The 19300-nt window shown below is 40.5% G+C and overlaps 1 protein-coding gene across 4 annotated transcripts in view; it reads right to left on the minus strand.

Annotated features, from left to right (window-relative positions):
• Nucleotides 1–19300, minus strand: part of KLF7 (KLF transcription factor 7) — a 109580-nt gene that overhangs the window by 3513 nt on the left and 86767 nt on the right. For all 4 annotated transcript variants that reach the window (XR_014326271.1, XR_014326272.1, XM_082840830.1 and 1 more), the window contains exon 3: nt 12069–12192. Coding sequence is in view for 2 of the 4 variants with exons in the window: in XM_082840830.1 (XP_082696956.1) it covers nt 12069–12192 (124 nt within the window). In the remaining 2 variants the exon portion in view is untranslated. The remainder of the gene's footprint in view (nt 1–12068; nt 12193–19300) is intronic.

The raw sequence follows: 19300 nt of genomic DNA on the forward strand, positions 1-19300 counted from the left end.
AGTCCTGTTGAAATACATCTGAGAACCTGGACCCAGCCAAGCCAAAAGACAAATCCATTTCTATTCTTCTTAGTTATTAGAGCTAACAAATACCTTTGGAAGCTAACACCAGTCTGAATTAGAGTTCTGTACTTATAACTAATAGAGTGGCCATTTCCATATCCCCAAAGCCTACATACAATCTCAGGTTCTGGCTGGAATCCCAGTGAAGTCAGCACCTCAGACAGCAGTCATTCTTAGCTCTGGGTGGAGCTAAGAATCTGAGGGGATCCTCCCTCAGATCCTCTTCTAGAAACTGGCCACCCTCCTACCTGGGAGAATGTTCCCAGGATCCCCTGAGGCCTGAGATACCCTCACAGTCCAAAACTCTTGTTGGGATGTTAGCAAGCTGTCCTGCTCGGGTTAGCAAGGTTTCCTGTTCAGTGCAGAATTTCCCTGTATTTGTTCATTCCCAAAACAAACAAACAACAAACAAACAAAAACCAGCCCTATCCCCTGATCCCAACATTTCTCCACACACCTTTTGTGTTCATTTCATAAACAGGTACACATGCAGGATAGAACCTCAAGGAAATGAAGCAAAACAGAACAAAGGTAAAATGAAAAAAAAAAGGGAAAAGTACAGTAGAAAATGATCTAATCCAATAACGTGTTGAATAATAGTAATTCTAACTATAACCACTTATTTCAGGCTCTGATTTGGTATGAGAAAGATACTTGGATAATCCCTTAGAGTTCCATTGAAAGGGGATTTGATTTACTATGAAACAGTGATAAATTTTCCTTAAAAGCAAGTACTTGATGTCACTGGTACAAGAAAAAGCAATACAGCCTGCAGGGAATTTAGTATTTGACTTGCACGACTCTGTCCTGTCCTGAAGGCACACTTAGTACTGCCCACTGCCTCCTCTCTTTCTTTCCCTCCCTCCCTCCCTTCCTCCCTTCTTTCTTTTCTCCGTCCTTCATCTCAACAGCTTTGAGGAAGAAGATCTAAGCCAGGAAGTTCTTTTTGTAGGTATTTCCTTTTTAAAGTTAACATCCTCACGAGAACTCTATATAAAGACAGTACCATTCTTATCCCCACTACCAGATGAGATACTCATCAAAAAGAGGCAAAGCCAAAATCTGAACCCAAGTAGCCTGACTCCAGAGCCCAGGCTCTTAGCCATATCTGCTTTTTAGGCTGAAAAGAAGGTCAAGCTGAGCTGTCAATTTAAAGAGTCTGTAGCAGGCAGAATAATGGATGGCCCTCCCCAGATATCTACACCTCATCCCCAGGACTTGTGAATATGTTAGGTTCAAAGACAAAGGGGAGTTAAGGTTGTGGATGGAATTAATTTGCTGATCGACTGATCTAAAGATAGGGAGATTACTCTGATTTATCTGGGTAGGCCCAATGTCACCACAAGGGTCTTCAAAAGTGGAAGAGGGAATTAAAAGAGAAAACCAGAGAGATGGCAGCAGGTGAAGGACTCAACAGCTCTGATGATGAAGGAATGGGGTCAGGAGGCAAGGAATGTGGGCAAAGCTGAAAGCTGGAAAAGACAAGGAAATGAATTCTCCCCTTGAGCTTCCAGAAAGCAACAGAGCACAGCCCCCATCTTGATTTTGTCCCCAGTGAGACCTGTGTTGGACTTCTAACCTACAGAGCTGTAAGATAATAATTTATAAAGATAAATAAGGGTGATATAAACTTGTGGCAATTGGTAATGGCAGCAGCTAGAAAACTAATCCAGAAGTTAATCTGGTCAGACCTGAGCAGTAAGGACCTGTAAGAAAGCAACAGAGCAGGTACTAAGAATCCTGCCTGTCCAAAAGAGGCACATGGGGATTTGAGACAGTAAGAAGCAAAGTATAAGTCATGGCAGTACAAAACCTCTTTCTTTTCCTTTCCATATCCTGAGAACATACAGGACAACAGTATTCTTGAGATAGGACTTCATTTGAAATTACCACTCCGTAATGTATGTGTTCCATACTTTTATTCTGCATTTACCACTTGCCTAGCCTGTGCTGGGTATCTAGCAATATATGTACAAGCAACTATCTTTACCCTTCAAGTTCTTTCAGAAAAAAGTAAACCGAATCTTTGACATGGTATGAAATGTAACTGCACCCCTCTTGAATCAAACTAGCATCATTATTTTTTTAAACTCTAGGAAGTACATGATGTTTAGAATTAGACTAGGTGGTTTCTGAACTGGAGATAAAGAAGACTGCAGGGCAAGGAATGTGGGCAGCCTCTAGGAGCTAAGAGTGGTTCTGGCTGATAGCAAACAAGGAAATAGGACTTCAGGCCTACCATAGCAAGAAGTCTTATGATACTCTGAGGAGAGAACCTAGCCAGGCCAAGCTGGATTTCTGACCTACAGAAATATGGGAAGATAAACCACAGGCAGTATGGCCTTTGCATTCAGAGGTCCTCGCTGAAGTTCTCACTGAGTTCCTCCTTTCTTCTCCCAAGCCTGGCAAGCATTCTTATGATTACGTCTTTGAACTCTTTATCAGCACCATCATTCTTGAGAGATCAAGACAGTGTTACTGAAAACCATAAATCTAAAGAGGGGTGGCTAACATTTTTATAAAACAGTTGAAGAAGATGAGGAATTGATACACAGAGAAGTTCAATAACTTGCCCTAGGATATAACTGTTACAGGACTGCCCTCCAGACTTCCTGAATAAGTCAAATTGTGGTTAACTGATCATCATCAAGTCATTATGACAATCCAGGAATAAGATCTTTCTGTCCAAAAAGGACTTCCAGTACTATATGAATAGAAGTAGTTAAGAGGAGGCATCCTTGTCTTGTTCCTGATCTTAGAGGAAAAGATGGCAGATTTTCCCTGCTGTACGCCTGATAGGGTCTTGGTGCTCCGGCCAGGTGCCAGGCCTGTGCCTCTGAGTTGGGAGAGCCGAGTTTAGGACACTGGCCCACCAGAGACCTCCTGGGTCCACATAATATAAAACGGCGAAAGCTCTCCCAGAGATCTCCATCTCAACGCTAAGACCCAGCTCCACTCAACGACCAGCAAGCTACAGTGCTAGACACCCTATGCCAAACAACTAGCAAGACAGGAACACAACCCCAGCCATCAGCAGAGAGGCTGCCTAAAATCATAATAAGGTCACAGACACGCCAAAACACACCCCCAGACATGGTCCTGCCCACCAGAAAGACAAGATCTAGCCTCATCCACTAGTACACAGGTACCAGTCCCCTCCACCAGGAAGCCTACACAACCCACTGAACCAACCTTAGCCACTGGGGGCAGACATCAAAAACAACGGGAACTATGAACCTGAAGCCTGTGAAAAGGAGACCCCAAACACAGTAAGTTAAGCAAAATCAGAAGAGAGAGAAACACACAGCAGATGAAGGAGCAAGGTAAAAACCCATCAGACCAAACAAATGAAGAGGAAATAGGCAGTCTACCTGAAAAAGAATTCAGAGTAATGATAGTAAAGATGATCCAAAATCTTAGAAATAGAATGCAGAAAATACAAGAAATGTTTAAGAAGGACCTAGAAGAACTAAAGATGAAACAAACAATGATGAACAACACAATAAATGAAATTAAAAAATCTCTAGAAGGAATCAATAGCAGAATAAATGAGGCAGAAGAACAGATAAGTGACCTAGAAGATAAAAGAGTGGAAATAACTACCACAGAGCAGAATAAAAAAAAAAAAAAAAGAATGAAAAGAATTGAGGACAGTCTCAGAGACCTCTGGGACAACATTAAATGCACCAACATTTGAATTATAGGGGTCCCAGAAGAAGAAGAGAAAAAGAAAGGGACTGAGAAAATATTTGCAGAGATTATAGTTGAAAACTTCCCTAATATGGGAAAGGAAATAGTCAATCAAGTCCAGGAAGAACAGAGAGTCTCATACAGGATAAAACCAAGGAGAAACACGCCAAGACACGTATTAATCAAACCGTCAAAAATTAAATACAAAGAAAAAATATTAAAAGCCACAAGTGAAAAACAACAAATAACACACAAGGGAATCCCCATAGGTTAACAGCTGATCTTCCAGCAGAAACTCTGCAAGCCAGAAGGGAGTGGCAGGACACATTTAAAGTGATAAAAGAGAAAAACCGACAACCAAGATTACTCTACCCAGCAAGGATCTCATTCAGATTTGACAGAGAAATCAAAAGCTTTTCAGACAAGCAAAAGCTAAGAGAATTCAGCACCACCAAACCAGCTTTACAACAAATCCTAAAGGAACTTCTCTAGGCAGGAAATACAAGAGAAGGAAAAGATCTACAATAACAAACCCAAAACAATTAAGAAAATGGTAATAGGAACATACATATTGATAATTAGTTTAAATGTAAATGGATTAAATGCTCCAACCAAAAGACACAGACTGGCTGAATGGATACAAAAACAAGACCCATGTATATGCTGTCTACAAGAGACCAACTTCAGACCTAGGGACACATACAGACTGAAAGTGAAGGGATGGAAAAAGATATTCCATGCAAATGGAAATCAAAAGAAAGTTGGAGTAGCAATTCTCATATCAGACAAAATAGACTGTAAAATAAAGACTATTAAAAGAGAATAAGAAGGACACTACATAATGATCAAGGGATCGATCCAAGAAGAAGATATAACAATTGTAAATATTTATGCACCCAACATAAGAGCACCTCAATACATAAGGCAAATGCTAACAGCCATAAAAGGGGAAATCGACTGTAACACAATCAGAGTAGGGGACTTGAACAGCCCACTTTCATCAATGGACAGATCATCCAAAATGAAAATAAATAAGCAAACACAAGCTTTAAATGATACATTAAACAACATGGACTTAACTGATATTTATAGGACATTCCAACCAAAAACAACAGGATACACTTTCTTTTCAAGTGCTCAACGAACATTCTCCAGGATAGATCATACCTTGCGTCACAAATCAAGCCTTGGTAAATTTAAGAAAATTGAAATCGTATCAAGTATTGTTTCCGACTACACCGTCATGAGACCAGATATCAATTACAGGAAAAAATCTGTAAAAAATAGAAATACATGGAGGCTAAACAATACACTACTAAATAACCAAGAGATCACTGAAGAAATCAAAGAGGAAATCAAAAAATATGTAGAAACAAATGACAATGAAACCACGATGACCCAAAACATATGGGATGCAGCAAAAGCAGTTCTAAGAGGGAAGTTTATAGCAATACAATCCTACCTCAAGAAACAAGAAACATCTCAAATAAACAACCTAACCTTAAACCTAAAACAATTAGAGAAAGAAGAACAAAAAAACCCCAAAGTTAGCAGAAGGAAAGAAATCATAAATATGAGATGAGAAATAAATGAAAAAGAAACAAAGAAAATAATAGCAAAGATTAATAAAACTAAAAACTGGTTCTTTGAGAAGATAAAATTGATAAAACATTAGCCAGACTCATCAAGAAAAAAAGGAAGAAGACTCAGTTCAATAGAATTAGAAATGAAAAAGGAGAAGTAACAATTTACACTGCAGAAATACAAAGGATCATGACAGATTACTACAAGCAACTATATGTCAATAAAATGGACAACCTGGAAGAAATGGACAAATTCTTAGAAAAGCACAACCTTCCGACTGAACCAGGAAGAAGTAGAAAATATAAACAGACCAATCACAAGCACTGAAATTGAGACTCTGATTGAAAATCTTCCAACAAACAAAAGCCCAGGACCAGATGGTTTCACAGGTGAAGTCTATCAAACATTTAGAGAAGAGCTAACACCTATCCTTCTCAAACTCTTCCAAAATGTAGCAGAGGGAGAAACACTCCAAAACACATTCTACGAGGACACCATCACCCTGATACCAAAACCAGACAAAGATGTCACAAAGAAAGAAAACTACAGGCCAATATCTCTGATGAACATAGATGCAAAAATCCTCAACAAAATAATAGCAAACAGCATCCAACAGCACATTAAGAGAATCATACACCACGATCAAGTGAGATTTATCCCAGGAATGCAAGGATTCTTCAATATACGCAAACCAACCAATGTGATAAACTATATTAACAAATTGAAGGAGAAAAACCATATGATCATCTCAACAGATGCAGAGAAAGCTTTCAACAAAATTCAACACCCATTAATAATAAAAACCCTCCAGTAGGCATAGAGGGAACTTACTTCAACATAATAAATGCCATATAGGACAAACCCATAGCCAACATCGTTCTCAATGGTGAAAACTGAAACCATTTCCTCTAAGATCAAGGAGGAACAAGACAAGGTTGTCCACTCTCACCACTATTATTCAACATAGTTTTGGAAGTTTTAGCCACAGCCATCAGAGAATAAAAAGAAATAAAAGGAATCCAAAATGGAAAAGAAGTAAAGCTGTCACTATTTGCAGATGACATGATACTATACATAGAGAATCCTCAAGATGCTACCGGAAAACTACTAGAGCTAATCAATGAATTTGGTAAAGCAGCGGGATACAAAATTAATGCACAGAAATCTCTTGCATTCCTATACACTAATGATGAAAAATATGAAAGAGAAATTAAGAAAACACTCCCATTTACAATTACAACAAAAAGAATAAAATATCTAGGAATTAACTTACCTAAGGAGACAAAAGATCTGTATGCAGAAAACTATAAGACACTGATGAAAGAAATTAAAGATGATACAAACAGATGGAGAGATATACCATGTTCTTGGATTGGAAGAATCAATATTGGGAAAATGACTGTACTACCCAAAGCAATCTACAGATTCAATGCAATCCCTATCAAACTACCAATGGCATTTTTCACAGAACTAGAGTAAAAAACTTCACAATTCGTATGGAAACACAAAAGACCCCGAATAGCCAAAGCTATCTTGAGAAAGGAAAATGGAGCTGGTGGGATCAGGCTCCTGGATTTCAGACTATACTACAAAGCTACAGTAATCAAGACAGTATGGTACTGGCACAAAAAGAGAAATAGAGATCAATGGAACAGGACAGAAAGCCCAGAGATAAACCCACACACATATGGTCACCTACTTTTTGATAAAGGAGGCGAGAATATATAATGGAGAAAAGACAGCCTCTTCTATAAGTAGTGCTGGGAAAACTGGACAGCTACATGTAAAAGAATGAAATTAGAACATTCCCTAACACCATACACAAAAATAAACTCAAAATGGATCAAAGACCGAAATGTAAGGCCAGACACTATCTAACTCTTAGAGGAAAACATAGGCAGAACACTCTATGACATAAATCACAGCACGATCCTTTTTGACCCACCTCCTAGAGAAATGAAAATAAAAACAAAAATAAACGAATGGGACTTAATGAAACTTAAAAGCTTTTGCACGGCAAAGGAAACCATAAACAAGACGAAAAGACAACCCTCAGAATGGGAGAAAATATTTGCAAATGAAGCAACTAACAAAGGAGTAATCTCCAAAATATCCAAGCAGCTCATGCAGTCAATATCAAAGAAACAAACAACCCAATCCAAAAATGGGCAGAAGACCTAAATAGACATTTCTCCAAAGAAGATATACAGATTGCCAACAAACACATGAAAGGATGCTCAACATCACTAATCATTACAGAAATGCAAATCAAAACTACAATGAGGTATCACCTCACACTGGTCAGAATGGCCACTATCAAAAAATCTATAAACAATAAATGCTGGAGAGGGTGTGGAGAAAAGGGAACCCTCTTGCACTGTTGGTGGGAATGTAAATTTATACAGCCACTATGAAGAACAGTATGGAGGTTCATTAAAAAACTAAAAACAGAACTACCATATGACCCAGCAATCCCACTACTGGGCATTTACCCTGGGAAAACCATAATTCAAAAAGAGTCATGTACCACAATGTTCATTGCAGCTCTATTTACAATAGCCAGGACATGGAAGCAACCTAAGTGTCCCTCGAGAGATGAATGGATAAAGAAGATGTGGTACATAAATACAATGAAATATTACTCAGCCATAAAAGAAACAAAATTGAGTTATTTGTAGTGAGGTGGATGGACCTAGAGTCTGTCATACAGAGTGAAGTAAGTCAGAAAGAGAAAAATACCATATGCCAGCATATATATATGGAATCTAAAAAAAAAAAAAAGGTTCTGAAGAACCTAGGGGCAGGACAGGAATAAAGATGCAGACGTAGATAATGGACTTGAGGACACGGGGAATGGGAAGGATAAGCTGGGACGATGTGAGAGATTGGCATGGACATATATACACTACCAAATGTAAAACAGATAGCTAGTGGGAAGCAGCCACATAGCACAGGGAGATCAGCTCGGTGCTTTGTGACCACTTAGAGGGGTGGATACGGAGGGTGGGAGGGAGACGCAAAGCGAGGAGATATGGGGATATATGTATATGTATAGCTGATTCACTTTGTTATGAAGCAGAAACTAACAAACCATTGTAAAGCAATCATACTCCAAAAAAGATGTTAAAAAAGAAAAATTAGACTAGGTCCCTCACCACTGAGGTTTTATTTAAATCCAGTACACCAGCAAGATACTTAGCCATGATTAATTTATATTTATTAATTTATACTTACTGAGTTCCACATAGGAATAGTAAAGTAAAAAGTAATAAACTCAGCATCTAGAAATGCAGAATCAAATAATTGTAAGGGTAATACACCCCCAGAGGGTATTTGTGACTCTACAGCAGTCAGATGACCTTGAATAAGAAGGTCCTTAATGATTGAAATTTGTTCATTACAGAGAACTAGTCAAAAACCCCTATTGTAGTTTCTTCTGCTTATGAAAAAGGCCCACTAAAGTCACATGGGCATTAAGCTGATAGCAATCCTCTAGGGCACTGAAGGGCCAGATAGGGGTTGGTATTTGTCACCACCTCTTACTGAGCTGACTTAGAGATCAAAGATCAAAATGCCTCCTCTAAACTTCCCAGGATCTTGGAGGTACTACCCCGGGAGCAGTCTCCCTGGATTATATCTGCATATGACCACTTGTGGAAACAGCCCTGACAACCACCATCAGCAGCCTCATGCTCTGTGGGCTGAGAAAGAAGATTCAGCGCTGTAAGCAGCTGATCACTGAGTGGGCTGCACTGTTGAGTTTGACGGTAAGAAAATGGCAGAGTCACCTCACTGCTTTCTCCTCTAACCCAAACCTGAAGCCAGAGGTCACAAAACCCAATGTCTTCAGGGGCCAGGCAGATAAAGTAAATGGGTGCAATGGGTGAAGTGTAAGAAACACACAGCACTGTTAGACTATGTGATTCCACTTCTGATAAGGCATGGATTAAGAGGACATAACGAGAGGTGTGATGATACACGGCGAAGGATGCTCTGCCTTCTCACTGGGGAGACTGGTGGGGGAGGAGGGACAGTGAGAAATGAGTGACCACAGGGCCATCACTGAAAGGTAGTGATGACTCTTCAGCGCCAGGAAATCACGGCCACGTGGGAATGCGAGCCCACTGTTACCAGATCTTCCGCGTTTTTCAGACAAAGCCAGGAATAGAGATCTTTGTGGCACTTAGCAATTTTAAATGTTAGCAAGACAAAGAAAAACTCATGTATGTTTAATCTACCCTTCAGGCAAAATAAAAGTATAAGTTAGACTTATACTTTTTTGCATCTAGAAATGCAGAATCAAATAATTTGGGCTCCAGGAGGTACCTGCTTTAAGGACAAGAAACCCTAACCCTAGTTTGGCCTCTAGGCGGTCTGATTGCTAAATTAAACGAGGCAAGAGATAGGTTTCTTGGGCTCATACACCCTTTGGGCTCAATAGGCTTCAGTGTCCTGCTAAGGGCTACAGATGCCCTCTGTTTCTGAAGGTAAAGTCTTCTAAGGAATGCCAAGTCCCCGGTCGCTCCAGGCTTTCCTTCCATTGGCTTTGGGACCACTCCAACTCCCCACGTCACCTCCCAGACCTGCTCTATTCTTAGTATAATTCCTGCAACTGAAGTACAAGGTGCTGCCTGTCAGGACACACGAATGAGACTCCTCCCCCTGATTTCTGACACTGTTGAAATGCACTGACTCTTGGTCCATGTCACAGGACTCTGAGCTACTCACCAGCTCCCCCAAATACCACGTCACAGAATTTGTACCACCTGTTCCTCAAATTTCTAACTCCAGAAACCAGAGTATATTTCAACGAGGAAAATAAAGCAAAAGACTAACCAAATTACCCATCCCTGACATCTCCTTCACTGAAATATCCAGTCGGTGTGAAATATTTCTCCATATACATCACACAAATGGTCAGGTTTAATCCTAATGTGTCAAGTGCTGGACAGTTGCATAATGCTTAGTAACTCGGTGGACCTAAAGAGAGGAATACTAACTCTGGCAATTTCCCCAGATTATGGCCATCTCTAATGCACCACCTCCAAGTAATAGCCTCACCACCCTTCAGGGCAAGGCGACTCGTGTGTACCTACTACCACCACACCTTGACAACTCACAAAGGATCCTCTTCATCCCCACTGATATAAGGCTCTTCCTCAAAGGGCTGTGGCCAAAGAGTCACCATCTCTATAACTTCTTTATTAGTAGCCAGGGTTAGAGAGGAATGAACTTGAGATGGGAGTCGAGAGACGATATCAAGTAAGGAGAAACATCACTGAAATATAATCTGTAGAAGAACAGCTGCTGATTCACAGAAATTTAGGGGGACTTTGAGGTAATGGGATAGAAATGAAAAAACAGGTTGTGTTTTTAGGTAGCAGAAGAGAGCTCCAAGGGAATGAGAGACAATAGCTTCATGGAATGTACTTCCTCAGCCCTGGGGTGGGAGGTTATCTTTGGGCTCCAGGAGGCATGGGGGGCTTTATTTAGTTCTTCAAGAATGAAGATAAGAGGAAAATAGCCTCTTCAGGAAAAAGGAAAAAAAACAAAAAGGAGGAAAAACCTGAATACTCCTTTATAAGCATCTTAAAGGAGCTCCAAGCCAAGTGGCCACCCATGAGATTTGGCCACTCTTGCCCTGCTCTCCAAACAAACAGGCACTACTCCAGAGGAAGGTCTGGTGAGGGAGGTGCCGGCACAGTGATGAGGGGGGCAGGATGGGAAAACCATTGCATTTCCTCCGACAGAGAGCCAGGCCTCTGCAGACATCCTGCTCACCCCTCCTGCCAGCCTGTGAACTGCTGGCTGAGCCGGGGAACCCTGAGGCTTTCAGGGCTTTTATCGTATTAGAAGCATTTTTCTCATCATAACCGAGACCTTTAGTAGTGCATTAAAAAGATGGTTAATTTTCTTAAGCTTCCTTTTAAACACAGAAATAGGATTAGAAGGCTAACACGCTCAGATGCAAGCCCATTATTTGATTATGTCTAAACCTAATCCTGCCTTCACCTTGGCCTGCAGAGTCTCCATTTTGGGGTTTATTGGTTGATAATGCCAGGGCTGTCAGATACTATTACTTGCGTAGAATCTGCTGCTACGTGCTCTTTCTTCCACTATCAAATGCTGAAGGTTTGAAATTGAATTATAGGATAAGTTCTCAAAGCCTCACCAACTTTTAGAACTTTGTACCTATTTTCAAAGAAGAAAGGATGGTTCAGGCCCCCCAAAGAATGGGAACTCTCTTCAGCAAATTCATTTCTAACAGTGCTTCGAAGAAAAGCCTTATAATTCACCTTCCCTCCATTAAGCAGGCTTTCTATTCTTTCACGTTATTAAGGATGAGGAAAAATAGTGTTGATGTTAATAAAAAGATCAGAAGCTACAGGTGAGCATTCTCTATCCTATCACTTTTCCTATTATACTAAAATTATCTGTCACATCATCCCCTTGAGGGTAGGAGCTATGTCTTATTGATACCCAGTGACTATCACAGTTCTGGTGCTCATTAAATACTTATGTAACTGATCCAAGAATTCATATCATCTCTTGGTTACATGCAAGGAGGCACCCTTATCTAATTGGTTTTCTCCATGGAGAAGTAAAAGGCATTCCCAGGCCTGAGTCTCTGCAAGAGAGGCTTGTGATAAACCCAAGAGCACACGACCAGCACCCCCCCACCCATTTCAGCAACTCCCTTCCCCATCCCAGCAGCTTCTAAGTTTCTTTACCTGTCGCAGTGGTTGCATTTAAAGGGCTTTGCACCTGTGTGTTTCCTGTAGTGCCTTGTGAGCTCATCGCTTCGTGCAAAACGCCACTCACACCCTTCCCATGAGCACTTATAAGGCTTCTCACCTGCAAGAAGAGATGGAATGACCATGGTCAGCAACAGGAACAAAACGGGCACACACCTGATCAGGGTCTGCTACCTATTCTACAGTCTTGGAAAAGGGCTGTGAAATCATTCTTGAAAGACTGCATTTCCTAACACAGTATGTCACATTTGTCTTGTTTTTCTTTTTTAAGTCTCCTGGTGTTTTTCTTGTTGTTATTTTATTTTATTTTATTTTTTAACCTTCAAAAGTGGTTTCACAAGATCTTCAAATCTGGAGCTGTCATTTCAGTTCCCAGAGTCAGAGCATTTCCTTCAACTGGTGAGGGATCAATTTTTATTTATTTTCTATTCCCTGGAGCACTTTGACCCCCTCCCCCCGACTCCAAGCAGAAAGGAAATGTGCTATTTTCATCTGAACCACAAATGTTTCTAATTCTATTTTTCTCCAGAACCTACAGTAATTTACCATTTCAGCCTATTTAGTCTTCTCCCCTCTCTTCCCTCCTACCACAAACTGTAGCCACGCAGCTGACTGACAAGGCAAAGAGCTCAGGTCTCCCAGAACCCCAGTTCCTTCCAGTAAATGTGAGTGGATGGACAGTCACGAGAAAAGGCTACAATCTGAGAGTAAAACAAAAATCACTTAACGATTCCCGGCATTTATGTAAAATACAGTTTCAAAAGTCCTATTTAAGAAGCTCATCACTTAATGACTCCAGAGCGTTCATATTTGAGCGTGATACACATTATTACAAAATATTTTTAAAGTCAATTTGTAGAGCAAGGTTTCAGCCACGGTGAAGCTGCTTAGAAGCACGAAATTCGAGCTCTGTGCTCAAGTGACCTTTTTGCACAGTAAATACAGATGGAGGAATATGGAAGAGAAAGTACATGATTTTCCTAAGACCTTTTTTTAACCCATCAACGTCTGTCATCAAACATGACAAATACTTACCCTTCCAACTGTATGGTGGGCTGGTTCTAATAAGAAGAAAAATGATCTTTGAAATCATGAGAGTTACTGAGCCCTGTAACTGAGAGGCTGGTTAGCATAGCAGTCAACAGCTCTGAAGCCAACCTTCCTAGGCTCAACTTTTGGTTCCGCCCTTAACTGTCTATCCTTGGGCAAGTTAATCAACATCTCTGTGCCTCTGTTTTCTTAGAGATATGTACCTTAAAGGGTTTGGAGAGGATAAATTAATATACATATGTACTATATATAAATTAGAACAACGCCTGGCATAGGTAAGTATTATAAACTGCTAAACCTGAAATTTCCAGATACACAAGTGCCAAAGTAGTACGGCTGCCCCATTATTTCTCCATTTTTAATAGCTCAACGTTCACTAGGCAGCACTTAAGGAGACATTGCCCAGGTACTATACTTGACCCAGTTTCTTCTTTCCACCTTTTTCCTTCCATTTGAACCTAACTACAAAGCATTCACAATTCTTTATTTGTATCACCTAGAATTGAACCAAACATGATTGAAAAATTTCATTTCATTAAATTGGTGCCCTAGTGGGCTGCTGCTCTGTAAAACCCATGGAGAAGAGGAATGAGAAACACAGGCATTTCTTTTCAATCAAACCAAGAGGACATGAAGGAGGGCCAGAAGCGCAGGAGGAAACCCATTCAGTTTTGGAAACCAGAAAAAAAAAAAAAAAAAAGAATCACTGAGCGGTGTTAAAAGTTCAGCTTCTGGATACTTAAAGCCACAATTTTGGAAAAGTGCGCTTGCTGCAGAGAAGGTGAAGAGTGGAGGGGTCAAGTCAGCTTTGGAGTTAGCACACCTGGGATCTTATTCATTCTTTGCAGACACCAGGCTTCAGGGTCCTTATCTGTCAAGTGGGGGTGAGATGCCTGTGTTTATCGTGAGGCTTACATAACTTGTTGTGTATAAGGCATTTCCAAAGCCTGGCACAAGGTAAATGTTCAATTAATCTGAACCCCCTTTCCTCCCCGTTCGTCTATATTCTCAGAGGCTGCTGAGGAGACAGGTCTAACTGGCCGTCAGTATGAACTTCCAGGGCTCAGGCTCCAGACAGCTGGGTCTGGAGTCACTCTGGGCAAACTAAATATTGGAAAACAGAGAGTCTTTTTAAGTTTTAAGTATTTCTCAGTATACTGATGGAGAATGGACCAGAAAAACTGTGCTCTTTAGATCTGCTCTGAATGAGTGGGATGCTGAGGGGGAAATAAGAGACCCAAGTAGGAGAGAGAAGTGCCCTCTCAGAGAGGCCTGTTGGCATCATTTACTTAATGTTATTGATCACCCACGAGGCTCTGTTACTTCAAACAAATCTGACACAAACAACAACAAGAAACGGAGAATGAGGCACCAAAGACTTCAGAAATTCAAAATACCTTCCACCCTCAAAGGCCTTCAAATGAGAGTAAAATTGGAGGGTCCTGGAACCTTGGGTACCAAGCGTACCCCAAATGCAACAAGGCATCTGGAAATCCCATGACATTCTACAGCAACAAGCAGAGACATCCAGTCCCCAAAATCAATCCCACAATCGAACAGACCCGTCCATCACAGGCAACCACATTCTGAAGGACACAGGAAGGACACAGAAAATGAGGGAGATTAAAGTAGATGTCTTTGGGTATATTTTTAAAAATTTCAAAGAGTTTGCTTTTCCCCGTGCTGAATTTTTTTTAACCAGTTTTGTTCTGTTCTATTCTGACAAATAATATCAAGGATTTAGTTATTTCCCAGAAAATAATGTAGATGCTCTGTTAATTCCTGGCACAAACCAACCATCCTCTTCCCAGTAGCTATTTCAGTGTCCTTCCAGTGGCTGCGTCCCTTTTGCCACTGCACAGACAGAAACTACAAACAGCTTGACTTAGCTCTGAATCGTGTCACCTAACATTGTTTCCTGCTTGCAGCAGGTGCTATACAGAATAACACTACAGACAAGACCCTCTGTGCCCTGCTAGTTTAGCCAAGTTATGCTACAGTGATGCATCAGGTTATTTTTCTAGCTCCTGAGTAATTGACCTACAAGTTGCCATTTCCGCAAATACTCACTAATAAGAAATTTAAAATAACCAAGAAAGAACAGAGCCAAATGAAGGAGTAGTGCCTGAAACAGGGAGAGTTCAGAAATCAGAGGGACAGGAAAAATACAAAGAATTTGGAATACAATTTCCTATCTAAAGCTCACAAATAGTGTGGTTAGGCTGGCCTAGTTTCTGTACCCACTTCCACAAACTAATATCTACTCTCAAGTCAGTGAAATTCTTCCATCAGCACTTTGCATGGCCAAGATTACATCCTCCAGACACCAACACCTGACTGCTGGATCTTGGGGGCAGAACAACCTACACCCACAATGAATTAGTTTTTATCCTAACACCGTACCTGAGGGTTTCTGCTCATTTTATGAAAGGCTTGGGTTTCCTTCTTTAGAAAAGAACGGCTTTCTTTATAAAAGAAAACAAAGTCTTTTAGAAAAAAAAGACAGGGGGTGAAAGGGGTGTAGGAGAAAAGAAGGAAGGAAGGAAGGAAGGGAGGGAGGGAGAAAGAAAGAAAAGAAAAAGGCAGTTCAGTAATAACTGAACAGATTCATGCAAAATCAGCTCATCTGCCTCACCCTCCCTTCTGTCCTTGCTCCACTCCAGGTCCTATTCCTGGGTATAAAACAGAAAATGTCATAGCCCTGCCCCACGCTACACTTGCGGCACCTAGAATGCCCAGCATTTGGCTCACTGCATCTCAAGAGTGAAAAAAAATGTTCAAGAGAGGTCTCTGTGAGACAGGCAAATGGGACACAGGCTTCAAACATCAGGACTCAAGTCCCGAAGGAGTGCGTGAATGAAGGCAAGCACGTGACAAAGAGGATGTACAGGAGAGCATGACAGTGCCTGCACGGTTCACAGGGCCCGCAGTAGAAGCCGCTCTTCAGAATTTTAGGGGGAACATCAAGAACTGCTTTTCCTTTCTGGAAATTATTAACCCCAGGAAACTCATTTCCCTGGGGGAGTATGTGTCACGTCAGACGTGATAGTAGGTCTAATCAGGTGTAAATAGATTTACAGCCATATGAGGGCTCTTAAGGAGAGTTAAGGATGCTTGAGAAACAGGACTGACATTTAGCAAGGCTGAATCATGGCACAAATTCATGCTTCCCCACAAAATGGCCTCTGAAATGGAATGTGGTCTAAAGCAGTGTGGCATTTTTTGTTTTTTAGTTTCTTATAGAGTAACTCTTCCTACATCACAAACATCACATTTGATTGATCAAAATATATTGTTACCATTACCTTTTGAACATGTACCTCCAATACATGCAGATTTATTCATGAATTATATAAATGTACTAATGTCCTAATATATTAGGATGTTATAAAACATACACTCAATATAGAAATTTAAAAGAATTAGGGTGAATTAAATATAAATAGAAGTTATAAATTTTTCTTCCTGCACTCAAAAAGACTGTGTTGCACAACCCTATTTCGAGACCGTTGCCCTACAGGGTAGATGAAAACAGCTTGGCTCCAAGCTCACTGGTCTCTGTGCTTCTATCCTTGGCCCCTACGGTCTATTCTCGCTGCAGCAGTCAGAACAACCCTTTGAAAATGTAAATCAGAGCATGTGTGTCCCTTAAAGGGGACTTCAATCTTTATATTTCCATATAATTGTTTTCTTTAAAATCCCCTGGATTTTATTTTATGCATTTAAAAATATTATTCTGCAGAGGGTTCCACAGGCTTCACCAGACTGCCAAAGAAGTTCATGACCCAAAAATGGTTAAGAAGATATTAAAGTGTAAATGCTCCAATGGTTTCCTATTGCTTTTAGAATAAAAGTCAAAAGCCTATAAGGTCCTGTAGTATAGAGTCTGCATGATCTGCCACCGCCAACCTGATTCCCCACGCCCTAGCTGGCTGCTCCCACCTCAGAGCCTTTGCACTTGCTACCTGGAACACTCCTGTTGCCTCACTTCATTCAGGTCAATGTTCAAATGTCTCCACCTCAGAGAGACCTACCCTCCCCATCATCTGCTGAACAGCAGATTCTGTCATCTATATACTACTTAGTCACTCTGACATTAGACTGCATATTGTTTGTGTGTACTACTGTCTGCTTCCCCTAGGAGAGTATAAGCTTCATGCGGGCATCTCTTTTGTTCATTGTGATACCAACAGCACTAAAGCAGGGCCTGGCTCAATCCTGTAAAAGAAACTGCATGAATAAAGCATCCTCATTTGCAACAAAGACCCAGGTACAGCAGAGGGGCAGGACAGCCTGAGTGATTTCAGTCCCTCGCTATGTACTGAACTGGCATAAGAGTAGAAAATGTTTGCTTGCTTGTTTAAATCTGGCCACGCCTCTGTAACAGGGACTACAATGTGAAACTCTACAATGGATTAACTATTCCTTCACCATCAAAGATCACTTCCCACTTCTTCCCTATCTGCCCGAGCCTAAAAAAGGAGTATCCTGAAAATCTTCCTGTAAATCTTCATCTCAACCCTGGGATCAGTCTCCTGAGAAACATCCCCTCTGGGAAACCAAGTGCATCCTTTTACAGAACTCATTGGTAGAGGTTCTCACTGAAGATGGGTTTGGGAGAGCATAAGTGATACGTCAAACATATTGCACTATACATTTGCCTTTAAGATATAGATTGTAGCATGAAATACGAACAGGTGTCAGAATCTTGCATTAAAAGTCTCTTGAAAATAAACATTGCTAATGCAAATTTTCTGCATTCATTTCCTGATCTGCAAAATTTCAAGTTTCTAATCCATTTCCTAAGGAGACTAGGATGTTGATGTACCTATGTTTCTGTTAAAACTAATTCTATCTATTTATTTTTATTTGTTTAAAAAATGTAGCTACTAGATTTCTGTTATCTGGGCATGTTACGGTCCTAGTCTCCTTAGGACTTGGATTAGGAATTTGAAATTCTGTAGATCAGGAAATGGAAAAGCAAAATGGAAAGGAGAAAGGGTACTCTGTAATGGGTTTATATTGTCACCTAGCACATCTAGAGGAAACCAGCAAAGACCCATCAATTGCTTTCACATCACACTCAGCAACACTAGAGAATTTAAACACCTGGGGAATACAGACACTGAGAGAGAAAATGTCACAAAGCTTTCTTAACATTGGACAAAGAGGCTCATCCACCAGAGGGCAGACAGCAGAAGCAAGACGAACTACAATCCTGCAGCCTGTGGAACAAAAAACACATTCACAGAAAGACAGACAAGATGAAAAGGCAGAGGGCTATGTACTGGATGACGGAACAAGATAAAACCCCAGGAAAACAACTAAATGAAATGGAGATAGGCAACCTTCCAGAAAAAGAATTCAGAATAATGATAGTGAAGATGATCCCGGACCTCAGAAAAAGGATGGAGGCAAAGATTGAGAAGATGTAAGAAATGTTTTTAAAAGATCTAGAAGAATTAAAGAACAAACAAACAGAGATGAACAATACAATAACTGAAATGAAAACCACACCAGAAGGAATCAATAGCAGAATACCTGAGGCAGAAGAACGGGCAAGTGACCTGAAAGACAAAATGGTAGAATTCACTGCTGCAGAACAGAATAAAGAAAAAGAATGAAAATAAATGAAGACAGCCTAAGAGACCTCTGGGACAACATTAAATGCAACAACATTCGCATTATAGGGGTCCCAGAAGGAGAAGAGAGAAAGGACCCGAGAAAATATTTGAAGAGATTATAGTCGAAAACTTCCCTAACATGGGAAAGGAAATAACCAGCCAAGTCCAGGAAGTGCAGAGAGTCCCATACAGGATAAACCCAAGGAGAAACATGCTGAGACAAATAGTAATCAATCTGGCAAAAATTAAAGACAAAGAAAAAGTATTGAAAGCAGCAAGGGAAAAATGACAAATAACATACAAGGGAACTCCCATAATGTTAAGAGCTGATTTCTCAGCAGAAACTCTACAAGCCAGAAGGGAGTGGCATGATATACTTAAAGTGATGAAAGGGAAGAAACTACAACAAAGATTACTCTACCCAGCAAGGATCTCATTCAGATTCAATGGAGAAATCAAAAGCTTTACAGACAAGCAAAAGCTAAGAGAATTCAGCACCACCAAACCAGCTCTACAACAAATGCTAAAGGAACT

Source organism: Leucopleurus acutus (assembly GCF_964270905.1).
Source record: "Leucopleurus acutus genome assembly, chromosome: 6".
Taxonomy (NCBI): domain Eukaryota; kingdom Metazoa; phylum Chordata; class Mammalia; order Artiodactyla; family Delphinidae; genus Leucopleurus; species Leucopleurus acutus.